Below are 25,218 nucleotides of genomic sequence, written 5' to 3'. Positions count from 1 at the left end.
CACTATCAGTCTACCTGACAATGCCAAATAGTTATAGTAGTCTTACAGATCTTATTCTCATTTTCTGAACTCATGACAGATTGGTACCAGACAGTTTGCAAGCCTGCAGTGACCCATGGGCCACACTTTGAATAGCACCTTTTATGCTTAAGTCTTTTGAGGATTTATAATATGCTGGGCATTGAGTAAGGCATAGGAGATTTTCTGGTGTGGCTTCTGCCTCCTCACAACGTCAGGGCTTAATGAGGGTTTCTTGCGGCTCTGTCAGAATGCATGAATGGTGAATGGTATACCTGGATTCCAGCCTACTGTGACCACCAGTAACTAAGGGTCATCTCAATCTCTGAGCAGGGATTCCTGTTTCATCCTCAGGCTTGGCCTGGCATTTAGGTGGAAAAGGGGGTTGAATTGTAACCCCTTCTCCTGTCATGTAACCAAGGGAAATATCCTGGCTGGGAGTCAAAACCTCACAAAAATAAGAAACAAAAAACCTCGGCCGGATTCCAAATGCTGACTTCAGCCACACTCATTCTGCTGCAGGCCACTTTATGTCATTCTGATGGAGGTCATTTTCCAAAGCTAATTGCCCAATTCTTTTAGGCACTGGACTATGCTCCTGTTGCTATCAGTGGAGGCTACATGCAGGGATCAATGTTCTTTAAAGTCTAACAATAACAACAACAAAAGTCTTCATTTGCTTGGGAAATTAAAGGTACAGGATCAAAAGCCACTACTGTGAAACCTAAATGTTTTCACACTTAGTTGATGATACTGCTTATTTGAAGATTTAGACTTACTTAACAATAACAACATCAAATAGCCTATAGATAATATCAAAAATACCCCAATGATAATGATTATACATTTGTGATAACACTTGTACTGGGGAGAGGTTCCAAATACAGGTACATGTTCCAGCTCCCTCAGGCCACACACTTCTTGGCAGACATCATCAATCAGTCACTCCTTCTCTTCTTTCTGATCTTGCCTGCAGCATCAGAATCTCAGCATAGAATTCAAAGCCACAACCAATGTATGGACTTGGCTTCCTGGAGTAGTAATTCACAGTTTAGGAAGTGCTTGTTACATGCATTATTATTTTCACCCTCACCTGTAGCTACTGTGATTCAGAATGGACATAATTATTCACACATGAGAAAACCGGGGTGCTGAGAAATTAAGTCGCTTGATCAATATAATGTAAAAAATAACTGGCAGCAGTACAAGTTGAGTCCTGATCTGCTGCACTCAGAAAGTACAGGAGGAGACTGGCATTTATTATGCTTCTTCTGTTTGCCAGGCTCTTTCAAACTGTGGTCCATCTAATCTTCATGCCAACCTTGTGAGACATATTATTATTTCCAAGTTTCAGGTGAAAAAAGTTGGATTCAGGGAGCTTAGGAAACTTGTTCAAGATTATGTCGGTAGTAAGGGGAAGCATTAGGATTTGAACCTACATTTTGCTGACTCCAAAACACATTTATTTGTGTTCCCACATGGCCTCTGCCATTCAACCTTGTACTTGCAGAAAACATTGTTAAGAGCAGGACATGACAAAGGCGTTTGGGGAGTGGTATTAATGACACCAACAATTTGAACATGACTTCCTTGCTCAACATTAGAGAAATGATTAAACACATCATAGCACCACACAGGCATATTTGTAGCTATTTTATGGTTAATGATGACTATGTAGAAACATGCAAGTGTTTACTAAATAACATTAAAAATTTGTATGTAACCTGATTGCATTTGTGCAGAAATTATGCATCTGAATGCACATTCTTTTCCTCGGCACATGGATGATTCGAAAGGATCAGCTATACGTTAGGTCACAAAACAAGTATTAAAACATTCAAAAAATTGAAATAATATGAAGTATCTTTTCTGACCACAGTGGAAAAAAAACTAGAAATCAATCACAAGAGGAATTTTGGAAACTATACAAATACATGACAATGAGACAATATGCCCCTGAATGACCAGTGGATCAATGAGGGAATTAACAAGGAAATTGAAACTTTTTTTTTTTTTTTTTTTTTTTTTGAGATGGAGTCTCGCTCTGTTGCCCAGGCTGGAGTGCAGTGGCACAATCTCGGCTCATCGCAACCTCCGCCTCCTGGGTTCAAGCAATTCTCTGCCTCAGCCTCCCGAGTAGCTGGGATTATAGGCACATGCCATCATGTCCGGCTACATTTTCTATTTTTTTAAGTACAGATGGGGTTTCACCATCTTGGCCAGACTGGTCTTGAACTCCTGATCTCATGATCCACCTGCTTTGGCCTCCTAACGTGCTGAGATTACAGGTGTGAGCCAGAAACATTTTTTAAAACAAATGATAATAGAAACGTAACACACAAAACCTATGGATACAGCAAAAGCAGTACTAAGAGGGAAGTTTATAACTGAAAGTGCCTACATCAACGAAGAAGAACAATTTCAAATAACCTAACAATGCATCTTAAAGTACTAGAGAAACAAGAGCAACCCAAATCCAAAATTACTGGAAGAAATAATAAAGATCAGAGCAAGAATCAATGAAATTAAAATGAAGAAAACAATGCAAAAGATCAGTGAAACGAAGGTTGGTTTTTTGGAAAGTTAAACAAAGTAGACAAACCTTAAGCCAGATTAAAAAAAAAAGAGAGAGAAGAACCAAATAAATAAAATCATAGTTGAAAAAGGAGACATTACAACTAATACTGCAGAAATTCAAAAGATCATTAATAGCTACTATGAGCAAGTATATGCCAATAAATTGGAAAATCTAGAAGAAATGAACAAATTCCTAGACATAGACAACCTACCAAGGTTGAAACATGAAGAAATCCAAAACCTGAACACATCAACAATGAGTAACAAGATCGAAGCTGTAATGAAATGGCTTTCAGCAAAGAAAAGCCCAGAAGCTGGTGGCTTCACTGCTGAATTTTACCAAACATTTAAAGAACTAATACCAATCCTACTGAAACTATTCCAACAAATAGAGGAGCGAGGGACTACTTTCAAACTCATTCTCAGAGGCCAGTATTACCCTGATCCCAAAACCAAACAAAGACATCATAAAAAGAGAAAACTACAGGCCAATATCACTGATAAATATTGATGCAAAAATCCTCAATAAAATACTTTCAAACCAAACTCAACAACACATTAAAAAGATCATTTATCATGACCAAGTGGTATTTATCTCAGGATTGCAAGAATGGTCAACATATGCAAATCAATCAATGTGATACATCATATCAACAGAATGAAGGATGAAAGCCATATGATCACTTCAACTGGTACTGAAAAAGCATTTGATAAAACTCAACATCTTTTCATAACAAAAATCCCTAAAAAACTGGGTATAGAAAGAACATGCTTCCACATAATAAAACCCATACATGACGGACCTACAGCTGGTATCATACTGAATGGGGAAAAGTTTTAGTCTTTTCTTTAAGATATGGAACATGACAAGGATGCCCACTATTATCACTGTTATTCAACATAGTACGGGAAGTCCTAGCTAGAGTAATCAAACAAGAGAAAGAAATAAGGGGCATCCAAACTGGAAAGAAAAAAGTCAAATTTTCGTTGTTAGTCAATAACATCTGAAATTTGGAAAAACTTAAAGACTCTACTAAAACACTATTAGAACTGATAAACAAATTCAGTAAAGTTGCACAATACAAACTGAATGTAAAAGTCAGTCACATTTTTCTATGCCAACAGTGAACAATCTGAGAAGGAAACCAAGAAAGTGATTCCAATTACAATAGCTACAAATTTAATAAAATACCTAGGAATTAACTTACCCAAGTAAGCGAAAGATCTCTAAAATGAAAACTACAAAGTATTGATGAAAGACATTGAAGAGGATATACAAAAATGGAAAGATATTCCATTTTCACTGACTGAAACAATCAATATTGACACAATGTCCATACTACTCAAAGCAGTCTACAGATTTAATGCAATCCCTATCAAAATACCAATTTCTTCACAAAAATACAGAAAACAATCCTAAAATGTATATGGAAGCACAAAACACCCACAATAGCCCTAGTTATCCTGAACAAAAGGAGGAAAACAGGAGGAATCACATTGTCTGACTTATACTACAGAGCTATAGTAAATAAAACAGCATGGTACCGGCATAAAAACAGACACATAAACCAGTGGAACACAATGGAGAACATATAAATAAATCCATAGTCTACAGTAAACTCATTTTCAAAAAAAGTTCCAAGAACACACATTCTGGAAAGGACAGCCTATTCAATAAATAGTGCTGGGAAAATTGGATATCCATATGCAGAAGAATAAAATTAGACCCCTATTTCTCACCATATACAAAAATCAAATAAAAATGGATTACAAAATTAAATCTAAGCCCTCAAACTATGAAACTACTAAAAGAAAACATTGGGGAAACTCTCCATGACTTTGGACTGAACAAAGACTTCCTGAGCATTACCCCACAGGCACCCCCAAAATTGACAAATGGGATCACATCAAGTTAAAAAGCTTTTGCACAGCAAAGGAAACAATCAACAAAGTGAAGAGACAATCCACGGAGTGGGAGAAAATAGTTGCAAGCTACCCATTTGACAAGGAATTAATAACCATAATACACAAGAAGCTCAAAAAACTTGATAGGAAAAGATCTGATAATCTGATTAAAAATAGGCAAAAGCTCTTAATAGACATTTCACAAAAGGAGACATACAAATGGCAAACAGATATATGAAAAGGTACTGAACATCACTGATCATCAGAGAAATGCAAATCAAAACTATAATGAAATATCATCTCATCCCAGTCAAAACGGCTTTTAGCCAAAAGACAGGCAATAAAAAATGCTGGTGAGGATGTGGAGAAAGGGAACTTTTGCACACTATTGGTAGGAGTGTAAATTAGTACAACCACTATGGAGAATACTTTGGAGGTTCTTCAAAAAACTATATATAGTATGATCCAGCAATCCAACTCCATTCCTATATACCCCAAAGAAAGGAAATCAGTGTGTCAAAGAGACAGCTGCACTCCTATGTTTATTGCAGCACTATTAACAATAGCCAAGATTTTGAAGTAACTTAAGTGTCTGCCAACAGACAAATGAATAAAGAAAATATGGCAATATACACAATGGAGTACTATTCAGCCATAAAAAAGATGAGATTCTGTCATTTACAACAAAATGGATCGAACTGAAGGTCGTTATATTCAGTGAAATAAGCCAGGCACAGAAAGACATATATTGCATGCTCTCATTTATCTGTGGGAGCTAAAAATTAAAACAAATGAACTGGAGATAGAGAGTAGGGATGGTCACCACAGATTGGAAAGGGTCAGGGAGGGGGAAAAGGAGGATGGTTAATTGGTACACAAACAGAGTTAGAAAGAATTTTAAAAATCTAGCATGACAGGGTGACTATAGTAAAAAATAATTTAATTGTTCATTTTCAGATAATTAAAAGAATATATTTGGATTGTTTGAAACACAAAGGATAAATGCTTGAGGTGCTGGATACTGTATTTACCCTGATGCGATTATGATGCATTACATGCCTGTATCAAAATACCTCATGTAACTTATAAATATGTACGCCTACTATGTACCCTGAAAATTTTTAAATTTAACAAAAAACAAAAGAAGCATTTGTAACCTAGCTTTAAGAAAATGTGGCCAAAGGAAATAGAAAAAGATAATCATTCATCAAAACATTTGTTTTTAATACTTAAAAGAATGCATTTCCAATATAATGAAAATACCATAATGACATTTAGAGTAAGGATTAAATACTGATTTAGAACAAGTAGAAGAAATAATATTACAATAAACATTTAACATTGGGATCTCTGAGTATTTAAGTGGGAATCTGCACCCTAGAGACATGTGAGGGCCTCATACCATGTTGCCTTTTATTTTCTCAATGCATTCAACTCTTTTGCTCCTCAGATTTCATGGTGAAGTTCTAGATAGTGATTTTAGAAATGAATCAACATTTTTTTTTTAGATGCTGTAGGGCAAATGAATTCAACTGAGTTTTCTTTGTGTGTTTTTTATTGTGTCATCATTTGAAATTTTGCCTTCCATTTACCAAACCATCCACCTGCCAAGCACACATTCAAGAGATATCTACTGGATACTTATGTGTCTTCCCATTGCTCAGAGTCTAGTTCAGGAGACAAACGAGTGGGGAGATAATTCTTATATGGGACCTGCCAAGAGTTAATCCTGAGGCTATGTGCATAGAACTCCCAGAGCACTGGGGAGAGGCTCCTACCCCAGCTGAGAGTCAGAGAGATGTTCTTACAGGAGTTGATAGATGAAGAAATCCTGAAGGATGAGAAGGATTTAGCTTGGGAAATCGGATGGTGAGAGAAGGGTAGCACCTCAAGGCAGTGGCAGTGAGTCATGCTGTGCAAAGGCATGGAGGCAAGAGAGCATGACCGATTTGGATCAACTGTAGGTGGTTCGTGTGGTCTAGGATGGAGTACAAGCTGGGGAAGGGGCATGGAATGAGGCTGGGAGGCAGCAGAGACAGAATCATGGAGGGCTTTGCATACAAATGGAAGAAGGTGTGGTGAAGCAGAGCAATTGATTAATACACTGAAAAATGTAAACAGGTCAAATTTAAGCCCCCTACTGAGATGAAGAGGACTATGGTATCCTCAGGAAAATTAAGAGACAATAAAAATTCTGAAATGACCTGAAGTCCCCAGATGAGATTGACAGTATGAACTGGAAGCAGACTTACTTGTAACAGTATCTTAAATTCCTTAAAAAAGAGAATGTGCCTTAGGCATTCTTGGAAACATTCCACCCCATCCCTTTTGTGCTTAATATAGTAAGTAGATGCCACCAAACTCTTGGTTAGCTAATTGATGTGAAATTTATGAACAAAAGCAGACTACCCCAAATCATCAGAGATGTAGACAACTGTATAAACCAATGCTATTCCTACTGTTTCTTGCATTCTGTTCAGTGAATGCAAGGAATGCCCACTCTATTGTTACAGGAGATAAATCAACATGAAAGTGGCACATTTCACTCAATGCCAGCCTAGAAGTTTGTGGCGGCTTCCTTTAAATGTTTAAGGATATGATTTCCGCATTGTCCACCCCTCTTTTCCTTATATTGTTGAGGATAAAATAGACATCAATTACTTCTTCAATTTTAAAATCTTATTATTTAAAGCTACTTAAAGAAAACATGATTATTACATACAGTAAACATTCAAATATAAGAATTTCATATTAGAAATTTGAAATGATGGCAATTTCAAACTGAGTTAGAAGAAACTTTCGTTCTGATGAAAGGCAAGAATGAAGGAAGAAGGATCAACTCTTGTGTGTGTTGACCTACAGAGTCCTTCTGATGAGCTCTGCATACAGGGGAATTCAATAAAAGATTCTGATGTGCTCTACCCAGAAAAGAGGACCAGAAGCATTTACAAAGGTACTTTGGTGAATGAGTAATGAAAGCTCTGTGTGCATTTATCCTACTAGAACCTAGCGAGAGAGATGCTGTAGCTCTTTTCACAGATGAAAAAATGAGGGTGGAGCAAGATGGCCGAATAGGAACAGCTCCAGTCTCCAACTCCCAGCACGAGCGACACAGAAGACCGGTGATTTCTGCATTTTCAACTGAGGTACTGGGGTCATCTCACTAGGGAGTGCCGGACAATCGGTGCTGGTCAGCTGCTGCAGCCTGACCAGCGAGAGCTGAAGCAGGGCGAGGCATCGCCTCACCTGGGAAGTGCAAGGGGGAAGGGAATCCCTTTTCCTAGCCAGGGGAACTGAGACACACAACACCTGGAAAATCGGGTAACTCCCACCCCAATACCGCGCTTTAAGCAAACGGGCACACCAGAAGAATATATCCCTCACCTGGCCAGGAGGGTCCCACACCCACGGAGCCTCCCTCATTGTTAACACAGCAGTCTGCGGCGATCTAACCGCAAGGCAGCAGCGAGGCTGGGGGAGGGGCGCCCGCCATGGCTGAGGCTTAAGTAGGTAAACAAAGCCACTGGGAAGCTCGAACTGGGTGGAGCTCACAGCAGCTCAAGGAAACCTGCCTGTCTTGATAGACTCCACCTCTGGGGGCAGGGCTCAGCTAAAAAAACAACAGGGGAAGCAGCAAAGGCCTGAGCAGACGCGAACGACTCTGACAGCTTTGAAGAGAGCAGTGGATCTCCCAACATGGAGGTTGAGATCTGAGAACGGACAGACTGCCTGCTCAAGTGGGTCCCTGACCCCTGAATAGCCTAACTGGGAGACATCCCCCACTAGGGGCAGTCTGACACCCCACACCTCACACAGTGGAGTACACCCCTGAGAGGAAGCTTCCAAAGTAAGAATCAGACAGGTACACTCACTGTTCAGCAATATTCTATCTTCTGCAACCTCTGCTGCTGATACCCAGGCAAACAGGGTCTCGAGTGGACCTCAAGCAATCTCCAACAGACCTATAGCTGAGGGTCCTGACTGTCAGAAGGAAAACTATCAAACAGGAAGGACAACTATACCAAAACCCCATCAGTACGTCACCATCATCAAAGACCAGAGGCAGATAAAACCACAAAGATGGGGAAAAAGCAGGGCAGAAAAGCTGGAAATTCAAAAAATAAGAGCGCATCTCCCCCTGCAAAGGAGCACAGCCCATCGCCAGCAACGGATCAAAGCTGGTCAGAGAATGACTTTGACGAGATGAGAGAAGAAGACTTCAGTCCATCAAACTTCTCAGCGCTAAAGGAGGAATTACATACCCAGTGCAAAGAAACTAAAAATCTTGAAAAGAGTGGAAGAATTGACAGCTAGACTAATTAATGCAGAGAAGGTCATAAACGAAATGACAGAGATGAAAACCATGACACGAGAAATACGTGACAAATGCACAAGCTTCAGTAACCGACTCGATCAACTGGAAGAAAGAGTATCAGCGATTGAGGATCAAATGAATGAAATGAAGCGAGAAGAGAAACCAAAAGAAAAAAGAAGAAAAAGAAATGAACAAAGCCTGCAAGAAGTATGGGATTATGTAAAAAGACCAAATCTACGTCTGATTGGGGTGCCTGAAAGTGAGGGGGAAAATGGATCCAAGTTGGAAAACACTCTTCAGGATATCATCCAGGAGAACTTCCCCAACCTAGTACAACATTCGAATTCAGGAAATACAGAGAACGCCACAAAGATACTCCTCCAGAAGAGCAACTCCAAGACACATAATTGCCAGATTCACCAAAGTTGAAATGAAGAAAAAAATCTTCAGGGCAGCCAGAGAGAAAGGTCGGGTTACCCACAAAGGGAAGCCCATCAGACTAACAGCAGATCTCTCTGCAGAAACTCTACAAGCCAGAAGAGAGTGGGGGCCAATATTCAACGTTCTTAAAGAAAAGAATTTTCAACCCAGAATTTCATATCCGGCCAAACTAAGTTTCATAAGTGAAAGAGAAATAAAATCCTTTACAAATAAGCAAATGCTTAGAGATTTTGTCACCACCAGGCCTGCCTTACAAGAGACCCTGAAGGAAGCCCTAAACGTGGAAAGGAACAACCAGTACCAGCCACTGCAAAAACATGCCAAAATGTAAAGATCGTCGAGGCTAGGAAGTAACTGCATCAACTAACGAGCAAAATAACCAGTTAATATCATAATGGCAGGATCAAGTTCACACATAACAATATTAACCTTAAATGTAAATGGACTAAATGCTCCAATTAAAAGACACAGACTGGCAAACTGGATAAAGAGTCAAGACCCATCAGTCTGCTGTATTCAGGAGACCCATCTCACATGCAGAGACATACATAGGCTCAAAATAAAGGGATGGAGGAAGATCTACCAAGCAAATGGAGAACAAAAAAAAAGCAGGGGTTGCAATCCTAGTCTCTGATAAAACAGACTTTAAACCATCAAAGATCAAAAGAGACAAAGAAGGCCATTACATAATGGTAAAGGGATCAATTCAACAGGAAGAGCTAACTATCCTAAATATGTATGCACCCAATACAGGAGCACCCAGATTCATAAAGCAAGTCCTTAGAGACTTACAAAGAGACTTCGACTCCCATACAATAATAATGGGAGACTTCAACACTCCACTGTCAACATTAGACAGATCAATGAGACAGAAAGTTAACAAGGATATCCAGGAATTGAACTCATCTCTGCACCAAGCGGACCTAATAGACATCTATAGAACTCTCCACCCCAAATCAACAGAATATACATTCTTCTCAGCACCACATCGCACTTATTTGAAAACTGACCACATATTTGGAAGTAAAGCACTCCTCAGCAAATGTACAAGAACAGAAATTATAATAAACTGTCTCTCAGACCACAGTGCAATCAAACTAGAATTCAGGACTAAGAAACTCAATCAAAACCACTCAACTACATGGAAACTGAACAACTTGCTCCCGAATGACTACTGGGTACAGAACGAAATCAAGGCAGGAATAAAGATTTTCTTTGAAACCAATGAGAACAAAGATACAACATACCAGAATCTCTGGGACACATTTAAAGCAGTGTGTAGAGGGAAATTTATAGCACTAAATGCCTACAAGAGAAAGCAGGAAAGATCTAAAATTGACACTCTAACATCACAATTAAAAAAACTAGAGAGGCAAGAGCAAACACATTCAAAAGCTAGCAGAAGGCAAGAAATAACTAAGATCAGAGCAGAACTGAAGGAGATAGAGACACAAAAAACCCTCCAAAAAATCAATGAATACAGGAGTTGGTTTTCTGAAAAGATCAACAAAATTGTCAGACCGCTAGCAAGACTAATAAAGAAGAAAAGAGAGAGGAATCAAATAGAAGCAATAAAAAATGATAAAGGGGATATCACCACCGACCCCACAGAAATACAAACTACCATCAGAGAATACTATAAACACCTCTACGCAAATCAACTAGAAAATCTAGAAGAAATGGATAATTTCCTGGACACTTACACTCTTCCAAGACTAAACCAGGAAGAAGTTGAATCCCTGAATAGACCAATAGCAGGCTCTGAAATTGAGGCAACAATTAATAGCCTACCCACCAAAAAAAAGTCCAGGACCAGATGGATTCACAGCTGCATTCTACCAGAGGTACAAGGAGGAGCTGGTACCATTCCTTCTGAAACTATTCCAATCAATTGAAAAAGAGGGAATCCTCCCTAACTCATTTTATGAGGCCAACATCATCCTCATACCAAAGCCTTGCAGAGACACAACAAAAAAAGAGAATTTTAGACCAATATCCCTGATGAACATCGATGCAAAAATCCTCAATAAAATACTGGCAACCTGGATTCAGCAGCACATCAAAAAGCTTGTCCACCATGATCAAGTGGGCTTCATCCCTGGGATGCAAGGCTGGTTCAACATTCGCAAATCAATAAACATAATCCAGCATATAAACAGAACCAAAGTCAAGAACCACATGATTATCTCAATAGATGCAGAAAAGGCTTTTGACAAAATTCAACAGCCCTTCATGCTAAAAACTCTCAATAAATTTGGTATTGGTGGAATGTACCTCAAAATAATAAGAGCTATTTATGACAAACCCACAGCTAATATCATACTGAATGGGCAAAAACTGGAAAAATTCCCTTTGAAAACTGGGACAAGACAGGGATGCCCTCTCTCACCACTCCTATTCAACATAGTGTTGGAAGTTCTGGCTAGGGCAATCAGGCAAGAGAAAGAAATCAAGGGTATTCAGTTAGGAAAAGAAGAAGTCAAATTGTCCCTGTTTGCAGATGACATGATTGTATATTTAGAAAACCCCATCGTCTCAGCCCAAAATCTCCTTAAGCTGATAAGCAACTTCAGCAAAGTCTCAGGATACAAAATTAATGTGCAAAAAACACAAGCATTCTTATACACCAGTAACAGACAAGCAGAGAGCCAAATCAGGAATGAACTTCCATTCACAATTGCTTCAAAGAGAATAAAATACCTAGGAATCCAACTTACAAGGGATGTCAAGGACCTCTTCAAGGAGAACTACAAACCACTGCTCAGTGAAATCAAAGAGGACACAAACAAATGGAAGAACATACCATGCTCATGGATAGGAAGAATCAATATCGTGAAAATGGCCATACTGCCCAAGGTTATTTATAGTTATTTATAGATTCAATGCCATCCCCATCAAGCGACCAATGAGTTTCTTCACAGAATTGGAAAAAACTGCTTTAAAGTTCATATGGAACAACAAAAGAGCCCGCATTGCCAAGACAATCCTAAGTCAAAAGGACAAAGCTGGAGGCGTCACGCTACCTGACTTCAAACTATACTACAAGGCTACAGTAACCAAAACAGCATGTTACTGGTACCAAAACAGAGATATAGAGCAATGGAACAGAACAGAGTCCTCAGAAATAATACCACACATCTACAGCCATCTGATCTTTGACAAACCTGAGAGAAACAAGAAATGGGGAAAGGATTCCCTATTTAATAAATGGTGCTGGGAAAATTGGCTAGCCATAAGTAGAAAGCTGAAACTGGATCCTTTCCTTACTCCTTATACGAAGATTAATTCAAGGTGGATTAGAGACTTAAATGTTAGACCTAATACCATAAAAACCCTAGAAGAAAATCTAGGTAGTACCATTCAGGACATAGGCATGGGCAAGGACTTCATGTCTAAAACACCAAAAGCAACGGCAGCAAAAGCCAAAATTGACAAATGGGATCTGATTAAAGTAAAGAGCTTCTGCACAGCAAAAGAAACTACCATCAGAGTGAACAGGGAACCTACAGAATGGGAGAAAATTTTTGCAATCTACTCATCTGACAAAGGGCTACTATGCAGAATCTACAAAGAACTCAAACAAATATACAAGAAAAAAACAACCCCATCAAAAAGTGGGCAAAGGATATGAACAGACATTTCTCAAAAGAAGACATTCATACAGCCAACAGACACATGAAAAAATGCTCATCATCACTCGCCATCAGAGAAATGCAAATCAAAACCACAATGAGATACCATCTCACACCAGTTAGAATGGCAATCATTAAAAAATCAGGAAACAACAGTTGTTGGAGAGGATGTGGAGAAATAGGAACACTTTTACACTGTTGGTGGGATTGTAAACTAGTTCAACCATTATGGAAAACAGTATGGCAATTCCTCAAGGATCTAGAACTAGATGTACCATATGACCCAGCCATCCCACTACTGGGTATATACCCAAAGGATTATAAATTATTCTACTACAAAGACACATGCACACGTATGTTTATTGCGGCACTATTCACAATAGCAAAGACTTGGAATCAACCCAAATGTCCATCTGTGACAGACTGGATTAAGAAAATGTGGCACATATACACCATGGAATACTATGCAGCCATAAAAAAGGATGAGTTTGCGTCCTTTGTAGGGACATGGATGCAGCTGGAAACCATCATTCTTAGCAAACTATCACAAGAAGAGAAAACCAAACACCGCATGTTCTCACTCCTAGGTGGGAACTGATCAATGACATCACTTGGACTCGGGAAGGGGAACATCACACATCGGGGCCTATCATGGGGAGGGGGGAGAGGGGAGGGATTGCATTGGGAGTTATACATGATATAAATGATGAATTGATGGGTGCTGACGAGTTGATGGGTGCAGCACACCAACATGGCACAAATATACATATGTAACAAACCTGCACGTTATGCGCATGTACCCTAGAACTTAAAGTATAATAAAAAAAAAAAAAAGAAAAGAAAAATGAAGGCTCAGAGAGGTCAAGCAGCTTGCCCAGGGTCACACAGCTAGTAAGAAGATGATGTTCTCAGATACATACTGTTTAACTTACTCCCAAGCCCATGTCACAATGAGAGGGTGCTTATGTTGACCATGCTGTTACTGGAAAAACAAAATCTCTTGAATTACACCACTCAGCCAGGGTATATGGTTTTGGCTCAAAACACCTACCTGTGTTGGTACCTAAAACAAACTTGAAACTTATATTTTAACTATGTGAAACTTCCTAGAGCTCCCAAGCCACTAACACTCTCCACCCTTCTCTGACTCCTTTCACAGTGGGCCCTCTGTTTGGACTGTCCTCTGCCTTGTCTGTCTGATGATCACCTACTCGTCTTTTAGAATCAATCGAAGGGCCATCTGCTGTATGAAGACTTTGCAGCCTTCCTCTCCTACCTTCTAACAACCTCTCTGTCCTTTGTGCTTGGAATCAGATCATGGGTCCAGATCCCTGATCTGCCACTTACCAGTTCTGTGACCTTGGGAAGTTACTTCTCTGTGCCTCAGTTTTCTCCCCTGCAAAATAGGACTAAAAATAGCTCCTACCCCATATGGATGCTGTGAGTATTTAAAGAAAAAATAAAGAAAGACAAAGAAAGAGAGAAAGAAAAGGAAGAAAGAGAGAGAGAGAAAAGGAAGGAAGGAAGGGAGGAAGGAAGGAAGGAAGGAAGGGAGGAAGGGAGGGAGGGAGGGAGGGAGGAAGGAAGGGAGGAAGGAAGGAAGGAAGGGAGGGAGGAAGGGAGGGAGGGAGGAAGGAAGGGAGGAAGAGAGGAAGGAAGAGAGGAAGGAAGAGAGGAAGGAGAAAGAAGAAAGAGAGAGAAAGAGAGAGAGAGAGAGAAAGAAAGAAAGAAAGAAAGAAAGAAAGAAAAAGAAAGAAAGAAAGAAAGAAAAGAAAAGAGAAAAGAAAAGAAAAAAAAGAAAAGAAAAAGAAAAGAAAGAAAAAAAAAGAAAGAAACTCCCTGCAAGGCATATAGCAGCAATGCCTGGCACACAGTAAGTGCCCCAGAAATGTTAGCTAGTACTATGTTTCTACTGCACCTGGGAACAATTTCTCTCCAAGAGTGTATTTGTTTTTCTTTCTTACATTCTAGGCAGTGATCTCCTTGAGGGCAGAGACCTGGCACAAAGAAAGTGTGTTAGAAATGCTTGTGAAATGAACAGTGAATAAATGGGCAAACAGGATCTGGTGGTAGCTGACAAGCCTCCACAGCCAGGTCTCATTGACCTGGATGAACCAATGACCACTAAACTGCACTGCTTTCTCATCGTTGCTGAATTGGATCCCTTAGTAAAATGCCAGGCGGACAACAGGACTTCTGCTTCCCAGCAAATGAGGCAAAGGACACATTTCCGAGTTCCTGGCTTGCTTCTCCCATTCTAGTGCTTAAGTTCTAGCACTAGAGCGTGCTGCTTACCAAAAGGCGCCATTTCCCCATGTCCCAGTACACTGAGGACATGCTTCATGAAACCCACCACCTGGTATCGGAATACCCAACAGCCACAAAATAATGACTTCCCCATCCTGCAGGTCCCTTCCCACCTCTGGCTTGGATAACTACTGCAGGGACACTCAGTCAGCAAGTCCCAGCCCCCTCCAGAGGTCACAGAGGCATCCTGTAGAGGAAATGAGACTGCACTGTGACAGAGCGCCATCTCCGCAGACTCAGCCACTTCCAGTCGTAGTTCCACGGGGACCACTCGGTCAGCTATCGTTGCACCTCTTAGCTCAGGGCACCTCTAACCTTGTCATGCTGGGATGCAACAGGAGGGAACAACAAGAGGGAACAGCAGGTGATTTGACAACCCAAATCAAATGGCAACAGTTGTTCTTGTTGTCGCTTCAAAAGTACCAGGTCACCAGTGTCCCTTCCAAAGTGCTGCTGGCGAGTGTCTGTGTTCAGTCCCATCATCTGCATTCACAATGTCCACAGCTTGGTCATCCTCAGGGTCTCACCTGCTCTCCCTCCAAGGGTGAGAGCCGCATTCGGTCAGCTCTGTGTATTTCCTGACTGCAGGTCTCCGTGAGAATGATTAGAATTTCACTGGAATAAATGAACTTGTTTTGACGAAGCTAGATAGCTGTAATTGCCTACTTTCTGCTCTGCTTAATTTTGTTGTGTTAGACACTGCATATTGAAATTTCAGTGTCTGGAGCCTTTAAAATCTCTATCCATCCTTTCCAAAGCAGGATGCATCCATTTTTAAAGTTCTTCAACTGCATAGAAGGTTTCGGATTCATATTTACCAACGTATCCATTTGACCTCTTTTTCTGATACTGGGAGTGGCATTGAAGCTTCTTGTTACCTTATTTGCACAATACTTCAGATGACCTTCTGGGGCTTGAGGCAAAAGCCAGGCTCCTCAGATGGATGTGGAGGCTTCGGATCTTAAGGCAACTTTATAAATGAATGTATGTTGTGACTGCTCTGCTGTCTTAAAAAACTTAGATGATAAGGCTACTAGAAGAATCTTAAATCCCAGTTCTAAATGGAAGAAATGACCTTTGTCTGTCATTCTCAGTGACCTACCCCATATGGATAACCACCACAGAAGCCCATGTCCACTGCTTTTGGGCAATGAGTTTGAGATTCTGCTCAGCCATGACCTGTCAAGTGGCCCACGTCAGCCCGAAGGATTGTGACTAGGAAGCATGACTTCTATCCTGAGCTGCTCCTTAAGACCTGAGGATCATTCCTTGGGCTATTTCTGGCTTTGCATCTCCCTCTATTTCAGAACGCTTCACTGGAACCACAGCTGACCACATCCCACCAGCCTGTGACTACCAACTGAGGACAGAGGCCATAGCTCCACCATGAAACCCAGCAACTGGAAAACTGCCAGGAATAACGAGTGAGTGAAAAGGAATGGAATGAAGGCAGGGAAGGTAAATAGCTACTGAGCCACGATGCACAAGTCAGGAAACAAAGTAGCATTAGACTCTCCCAGAGTGAGAGTAGAGAGTGGGTGCTGTGTTTCTCTGCGTGGCTCCAGCACAACAAACAATGATGGGTACACGGAAGGTGCTCAATACATGATGAGAATGAACACAAATGGGGCACTTTCTGTCCCCAGGCCCTGTGCTAAGCCCTTTACATGGACTGTCTGACCCAATCCTGGAACTAAACCCTACAAGGAGCTGATGTTATTTTTGGCAAAGTGAACGAAGGCTCACTGATAGATGCTGACTCTCTAGCAAAAGCAGGAAAGACATGACCCAATTCCTATCAAGATCATCAGTCTCCCATGCTCACTAGCAAGGAGCAGCATTCTGCAGTGAAGCTCATGGATTCTAGGGTCAGGCTGCCTGAGTTCAAGTCCCAGTTCTGCCACTTGTGTGTAAAGCTGGGAGACTTACTTCACTTACTGAAACCTTCGGTGCCTCACTTTGCCACAGGGATGGTAATGGGGTGCAGGGTCCGTTATGAGACTAACTCAGTCACAAGAAACACAGCAAAGAACCTGACAGGCAGCAAGCACTGTGTTCATGTGGTAGCCTCAAAACACTACTCCCTATTGCCAAAAGCCATACATGATTTCCTTGCTATCATTGTCAGGAGAGGGGTAGTGCCTTCTTTCCCTTTCACAGGTCTGACCTCAGTCTTTGTGGGCCACAGGATGTGGGGACCTGGTGGGCCTTGACCACAGGGTGAAAGTCAACCATTTACAGATGACAATAAGACGAGTGGGGAGGAGAAGAAAGGAAATTTGGTGTTTATTAATCTGTGTTAAATGCAGCTAAAAGATGTAACTAAAAATCTGTCCAAGATCTTGCTATAGGATGAGTGACCAAGTCTAGGATAGTGTTCAAAGTCTCAGCTTCCTGTGTGGGGTCAGCTGAGGACACATAGTGTGGAACTTCTTTATCTGCAGGAGGAAGAGCATCTTCCCTGTTTTAAACTAAAACTCTCCTGGTCCCTGACAAGATGATATGCCCAGCAGTACAGAGCAGCCTTCTGAATTGTGGAGAGAACAACTTCATAGACCATCACGCCCCAGGCCTCGCCACCCATCCGCATTATGTCAGTTGTCCCGCAAGAGAGCCATTCTGACTGCGGAGACCGGAGGTTTGGGAGGACACAGCCCCAGCTACCCTGGCTGGGAGCACCCGCCGTCCACCCATACTCCTGGGCTGACTTTGGTTTCCCTCTGAGCAGAGACCAGTGGGCTCTTTAGTGGTTCAGGGCCACCGCAATGGCATGGGCATGAGGATGGGCAGGTGGGGAGCACAGCTGATTCTGGCTCTTGTCAGGCCTGGATTTGGCTCTGGGGCATCTAGGCTGTAGAGAGAAAGAATCTCCTTCTTTTACCCACCACCAAATCTGTTACATGTTGTGCAGAGAGTCCTTATGAAGCCTTAGAAATATCTGTGTTTCAGCATGGGATTGGATTTCTTCAGGAGACTCTTTAGGGCAGTATGTTGATTCTCCTAAGGGATGACCAGTGCCTGGATGGAGGCATAGGGGCAGTGAACTCACCAATAACTCATTTGAACTTGAGACAACAACAAGGGAAGCAGCAACACAGCATTTTGCGACAATGGGACATTGCTAGCCTTTGAATAATTAATTCCAAGAGACATATAGATATAGGACTGAACCCTGACAAATTCCAGGTTTGATGTTTTGTTAATTAAACCCCGTCCTCCATTGAAAACACACACACACACATACATCTGGTACAGAACATAGACACTGTGCTATATCACCAGTACCTCATTTTAACTTCTTGGGTCAGGATGCATATAAACCTCTGGAGTACTTTTCAAACTCACCAAAACATAAAATCATTCTATTGATCTTACCCTGAGGTAGTTGAGGGTGAAGTTTGTTAGCCCCATCCTGGTGATGTTTTTGGACAGCTGATCCAGGACCTGAGGATCTTGTGCCTAAATGGAGAAAAAACCCCACATGTATTTTATCACTACAGGATGGTCCTGAGAAAATCTCAGACTGTGCTACAGCTGCTAAGGAAATGTAATCTCGACATTGTCGATTTTATTTGGAGGGCAGGCTGCTGGAGGTAATTTAATTTACATTTCGAAGACACTTGCATATAACACTCAAGGACATTTTCAGATCAATTGTGCAAGACTGGGGAAAAACCAAACTGCTCAGATGTGCTTTCATTCCTTGGGATAAATGATATTACTTCCTCTTGGAGAGGCCTTGGCACTCAGGTCTCCAGCCTGAGTCACAGAACTCTGCCAGGAGAGCTCCAGGTCTAACGCCCTCTTTAGAGAAGCCAGTCCCCCTGGACTGGCCAGCTTCACGACTGGTCTTTGTTTCCTGCTGTGATAGTGGTGGTGTTTTTACAGCCTGGGGTTGAGGGCTGTATTGGAAAACTTTGCCACTGACTCGAAATACACACACACACACACATATATATGGAGAGACAGAGAATTCTAACTCTCCTCCCCATTAAGCTGAGTCTGGAAATAGATATCCCCAACAATTTTTATCCTGCAGGACTGTAAGAGGAAGTATCATATTTTCCAAAATGTCAGCCACATTTTAAGAAGGGATATAAAGTACCATGGGCCACACCAAATGTTCTGTTTGGCTAGAAGAAAATGAAAATTCTTTCTGGGATCCATTTTAAAATGAGTCTCTTGGTTGATGTTCTTTCTTTCTGTTTGCCTTTCCTTCTCCCTTAATTGATATAAGCAAATTGGCACTAAACAGAGGGAGATGGAAGTAAACATCCCCTTGTCTCCATGTCTGCCTTCATGAGACTAGGTTATACCAATGTGACTTATTCTTTTCTGTACATACCTTTTCTCATAGTGATACTACCAATTGGATTTGTGTATATAAATAAAAAATGCTGGAGAAAACAAAGCATGTCAGTTTCATGTCAATTTCCTAAAAGAGGTCTTCCCTGACATTGAGCCTATATTCTTAAACCACTCTGATGTGCTGGAAGAGTTTGTTCTATCAAGTAGTCAGGGTCAACCTCAAGGAACTTACATTTCAGTCAGAAGAGAGGAAAGCTAATAATAAAGGAATGCAAAAATCTTGTTCCTGCTGCTGTGGCTACCGATGACGATGATGAGAGCCAATCACCGAAACCCGTAGAGGACACACTATATGCCAGGCATTGTTCTAAGTGCTTTACAGTCATTAACTCTTAATTTGATGATCTGAAACATGCTTTATTACTGTACCCATCTTATAGATGAGGGACTAGAAGCACAGAGATGTCACATCATTTGCCCAAATTCACCCAAGAGCAAGGGTCCAACCCTATGTGGTCTCAATCCAGGGCCTGGGTTCCCAACTATTATCCTTTGCTGCCTTTTAGTCTATTTTGAGAATAATAGAAGTGAATATTCCAGACTTCCTCAAAGAGAGTGGAGGATGTTAACTAAGCTTTAAAAACCAAGCCAGAAATCATGGAGCAGGAAAGTGGGGTGCCACAACAAAAAGGATAAGGCTAATGGGAAGGGCAGAGCTTGCATTAACTAGCCAGAAAGAGGTGGCTGACAACTAATGTGTGGAGAAATAGCCGGGAATGGGACAGCTGGGAGACAAAGTTAGAACCACCGCGGGCAAAATCTTGATTTTGCTACTTCTGGGCTAAAAAACATGGGGCAACTTATTGATTCTCTGAACCTCAGTTTCCTCACTTTTAAAATAGGAATAATACTAGCTCAACTCTCTGCCTGACTGTGAGAATTCAATAGCATGAGATATACAAAATGTTTAGCTAAAGGCCTGGCAGAGTAAAAAATCAGTAAATGGTAGTTACTGTTACGTTATTTTCTTTTGATTGTTCAGGGTCTTTAAAATTAGGCTTATGAAGTCTGATTTTGCTCCAAAGATTTTCATGGAAGCATCATGTATTATAGAGGAGAGACTTAAATTTAAGTTGATGCCTTTGACGACTTATTAAGAGATTGCACCTGACTAGTTCCTACTTACATTTAAAATACGTCTCTAGATCAGCATAGAACCCACCCTTGCATCTAATTTGTGCTCAGTAAATTTGATGTGATTTATAGTCAAACAAAACCAACAGAAGCCAAAATATTCCACTTCAAATTTAGCACCACGATCAGGGAGGACAAACTTCTGACACGAATCTGAAGATCTGAGTCCCATGTCCCATCAGATGGTTCTAATCAAAACTGGAAACTGCTTTTCTAACTTCTTGTTTTATTTCATTCCCCAGTTATACATAACAGGTTTATTAGCCCAAGCAGAGCAGTAATTGACAATGACTGAATGGAATTTAAGAAAAGTACAAACTGTTTATTGAAGTAACCTCAATTTGGAGTTCAAAATAATAAAATATAAAAAACAGTCACACAATGTACCAATCTTGGAAACCAAAAGGGGAGCAAAGGGCCTGTGGATTAAAATGGTTGAGAACAAAACTCAATATTTAGAGTTAATTACCTAAAGCGTGACAAGTACTGGAATTCTTTCACAGAGAGAGGACTGGGTTTTTCCCCTTGAGTGAAATGAAGGAGAAAAAAAAAAAAAAAGAAAGAAAAGAAAGCAAAACAGGAATTAAATTACTTACATGCATGGCTAGGATGCTTCTTGGGACTAACTCTCGGTATTGTCTAATGGTAAAGTGCCATGTTTTTATTCTCATGAGATCATCAAAGGTGAACTCCAAGATCAGTCTGCCTTCTGTACACACCTAGAAGTGACAAACAACACAGTCATTCATTATGCACTTTGTGAAAGCCACTTATTGTAACTCACATATCAGCTACTCAGCGTGGTCTCCCTTTCTGTCCTTGGGCAGTGCTAGCTCTTGGTAAAGATGTGACACAAGTGATGTGTCCACTGCACATGGTACAAATGTCAGCTCTAAAATCAGTGGGTTCAAGAGACTGTACAGCTGCTTATTGGCCGTGATGTGCTAGTAATTCTACTAGTTACTGCTGAAACTCTATGACCCTCAGTTTCTTCATTTGTAAATATGGAGATAAAACCCATCTTATAGTGACATTGGGTCAAAAAGTTTTCCTCCACTTTCATCATCCTTCAACCACAGAGGCTTGAGATCTTATTCTAATCTTGGTTATCCTACTCTGGGACAAAGTACCCAATAAACTCATTCATGGTTAAGTGTGAGTTACTACAACTTGATCCAACTGGAGGAAGTTTTTATTTCGAAAATGAAATTCCAGAGGACAATGCTTAACCCAAGGCAGTTAGTATCAGTTACTGACATGTGGAAAATAGAGACATGTGTCAAGAGTATATTCCTTGAATCTCAGCACATCAGCAATGATAAATTCTGCTCGCACAAAAGGCCAGTCTTAGGGGGATGGGACACTTTATCTTTCTAAGAAAAATATATATTATTAATGAAACATAATAGAATTTTGAAGGGTCTCTTCCTTGATAGAGTAATCAGTGACAGAGTAGCATTTTAATCTTTTTTTTTATATTCATAGCATTTTTAGCATGTAGTTCCTATTTTATTTACCATTTCTTTCACTATTAACAACTTTGAAATCAAAGAAAGTGCTAGACATTCACAAACCACTGAGCCTATGTCAACTCTGAGCTAGGAAGTGGCGGTAGTGTATTGGTTCAGTTTAAATAGTTACAACTCATTAATCGGACCATTTCTGCCTTAGGAAAGCAGTACAAAATAGTGGGTGCATACTTTGGCATCAGAGGGTACTGGTTTTGAATCCCAATTCTACTTTTTACTCATTCTGGAAATTTGGGGAAAATCTAATAAATTCCCCCAAATTCCAGTTTTTCTCATCTGTAAAATGGAAATAGAAATACCCTTGGGTAAGGATGTTAGGAAAATACATTAAATAAAGTTATGTACGTAGGCTACCTGGAATTTTGCCTGGCATGTAGTAGGCTAGCAGTAAATGATAGCACTGCAGATAAAAAGAATGCTACCCAAGAAAACACAAAGTCCTAGACCAGTAATGGTCATCGTGTGCCACTTGAGACCTAGGGCTTCACTAGTGGTGGCATCTCAGGGGCCCTGCTGGGAGGAACTGGGCCTCCATCTCGGCTTTGAGATCCTCATTGACTTTCTGGATTTCACTGAGCAGCTTTGATTTTTCAGTTTTTTACTGCATTGGGTTTCTGATCAAGCTTCTTGGAGAAAGATTTCCTAGGCTAAAAACAAACATACAACACTCCAGACACTTGAAAAAACACACTCAAAAACAAATAAATGAATAAGTAAAAATTAATTAACTGAAGAGAGAATGTAAGTATTTGTAAAACTACAGTCCATGAAGATAGTGAACAATTTATATCAGCCTTTTATGAAATATTAATAATTATTTTCTTCTTTGGAAATTTAATACAAAACACCATCACTAATTGAGATGCAACTTGGTCCACAGCACTGGGTTGGGTGCATTCCATGCGCTCGAATTGAAGGTAACATGTTCTTTCAACAAATCAAATGCCAGTACAGGAGAATTACTAACAAGTGTTGATGGGACACTACTCGAGAAAGATGCTGTTAATGTGTGTCATCTTTGTCTTATCAAAGATTTCAGAGATACTGTGGGATAATTATTGATAATCTGGGTGAAGACCTTTGCTTCAGATCCAATTAGCAGGATCTGTGGGTAAACTCAGGCATGTGGGCACCTTGCCTCAAAACCCCTTGACTGTGTAGTCTTCAGAGTCTTGTTTCTGGTGTCTCAGCCATGAGAGTTGAGTGCATAGAAATGGGAGAAGACTTCAGTGTCCCCAGACCTCTCCCCTTGAGCATCATCAACTTTGGAATTAATTTACCAAGACATTAAAAAGAGTTGCATGGAGATAAAGCCACACAATTCCCTCTGGGGTGTCGGCATGACAGAAGCCACCTGTGGTGACAGCTTTCACGAAAGGGAGGTAGCTATGGGGAGCCATCAACAGTGAAATGTCTTGACAAAAACAGGACAGGCATATTTGGATGCTATAATCCTCTTTTTAAAGGGGGAGATTATTGGATATTTAAACAAATATTAGCTTAGTTAAATGTCAGCGTTTAAAAAATTATCTAGTATATTTGTTTTGCATTTGTGAACCACAAACACAGGGCAGGTGAAGGGTCTGGTTTACTTCTATTGGGAGAGAATTTCATAATGAGAAGGCATGTGTGTAGTCCTACTGACAGATGACTCAATTGGAGCATCTGTAAGGTCAAGTTAAATTGTGTCCTTTGTTCACGGTAACAGAATGAGCTAGCTGGGGACCTTTCTTGCAGTCAAACTGTCATGGGCCTACAAATGGAAAATTGCAGCAAGCCTTGGGCTCCTCCAATTTTCAGTCAAAACCAAGGGTTTAACTTGGTGCAAGGCAGGAATCCTTAGAATCAAATCTGAGTTGACTACGTTTTCTTTAAGGAAAAATAAATGACTTCCTTGAATGAAAGGACAGAGGAGCATTTTGGTCACGGCTGGTCTTCCCCAAGTAATTACACCCACACCTTCCAGGGCCTAGACAGCCACTCCACACCCTGTACCCATCATAGAAATTAAAGGAAACCAAAGGCTTTGTGATTTGCTTTACACGCAACAGCCAGCAAATGGAATGGAGGCAAATAAGAGAAAATATATATGTATTTCCTATTTAGAAATTATAAAAAACAGGCATAGCCTATAAAAGGGAATTAACATATTCTCTCTTCAGAAAAATTCTGTGCATTCCTCTTAATCAATACAATTAATGTAGCTTTTATCTGAAGTCGGCCTTTTTTTTTAAAAAAAAAAGATGCCTTTCACTTGGAATCCAAAATCAAAAGGGTCCCCAATTAAGAAAACATTTTCTGTTGTGCTGAATTCATGTTACCGTACTGTGAGCTCTGACATTTTGTTTCTGTGGTAACCAAAATCAGCTGATTAGTTGGCATGGCAACAGAAAAGATGTAATCCCAGCAGACACACTCTAATCAATGCCCCCAGTACAGATGGTCTCCGGAGGATCAACAAGAAAGAGGCTGGCAGGCATTCAGCCGATCACGTGCTAGCTTGAGACTAGGCCAGGAACAAGAGAACTAAAAAAGAACATTTCTCAAACTAACCAGTAGCTTTTTAACCCTTTTCTTTCTTTGGCTAATTGTAACGCAATATTGACTGTATATTTAGCTGTATAATACAATGATTCTCATATAGCTTTGATGAAATCAAGTGTGCTTGTTAAGTGGGAGTGTTTATATAATTTTCTTAGTTTGTATGCTTGGAACAGCACGCATAGAGTAGTGCTTTTAGATTAACAGTTGTGCAAAGCTCATTGTATTTTCCTTAGTGGCACTTCATATGTAAATGCATACATATGCATTATACATATATATATACACACATACACAAACATACACATGATCTGATCATTGATATTATAATTTGGTTAGAGTCAGGAGAAGAGTAGAAATTCTGAAATATAATGTGGTATACAGGCTAAGGTAAGAAGGATGAACTGTCGGCCAGGCGCGGTGGCTCAAGCCTGTAATCCCAGCACTTTGG

The 25,218-nt window shown here is 40.5% G+C and overlaps 1 protein-coding gene across 17 annotated transcripts in view; it reads right to left on the bottom strand.

The window, feature by feature from the left end:
• The window catches only part of LDB2 (LIM domain binding 2), a 408,642-nt gene that overhangs the window by 71,036 nt on the left and 312,388 nt on the right, over positions 1-25,218 (bottom strand). For all 17 annotated transcript variants that reach the window (XM_010368573.2, XM_010368564.2, XM_010368572.2 and 14 more), the window contains 2 exons: positions 21,294-21,416; positions 18,571-18,654 (listed from right to left, as the gene is read on the bottom strand). In XM_010368573.2, the coding sequence (XP_010366875.1) occupies positions 18,571-18,654; positions 21,294-21,416 (207 nt within the window). The remainder of the gene's footprint in view (positions 1-18,570; positions 18,655-21,293; positions 21,417-25,218) is intronic.

Source organism: Rhinopithecus roxellana, chromosome 2, assembly GCF_007565055.1.
Source record: "Rhinopithecus roxellana isolate Shanxi Qingling chromosome 2, ASM756505v1, whole genome shotgun sequence".
Classification (NCBI taxonomy): Eukaryota; Metazoa; Chordata; class Mammalia; order Primates; family Cercopithecidae; genus Rhinopithecus; species Rhinopithecus roxellana.
This window is presented reverse-complemented; position numbering and strand designations above follow the sequence as displayed.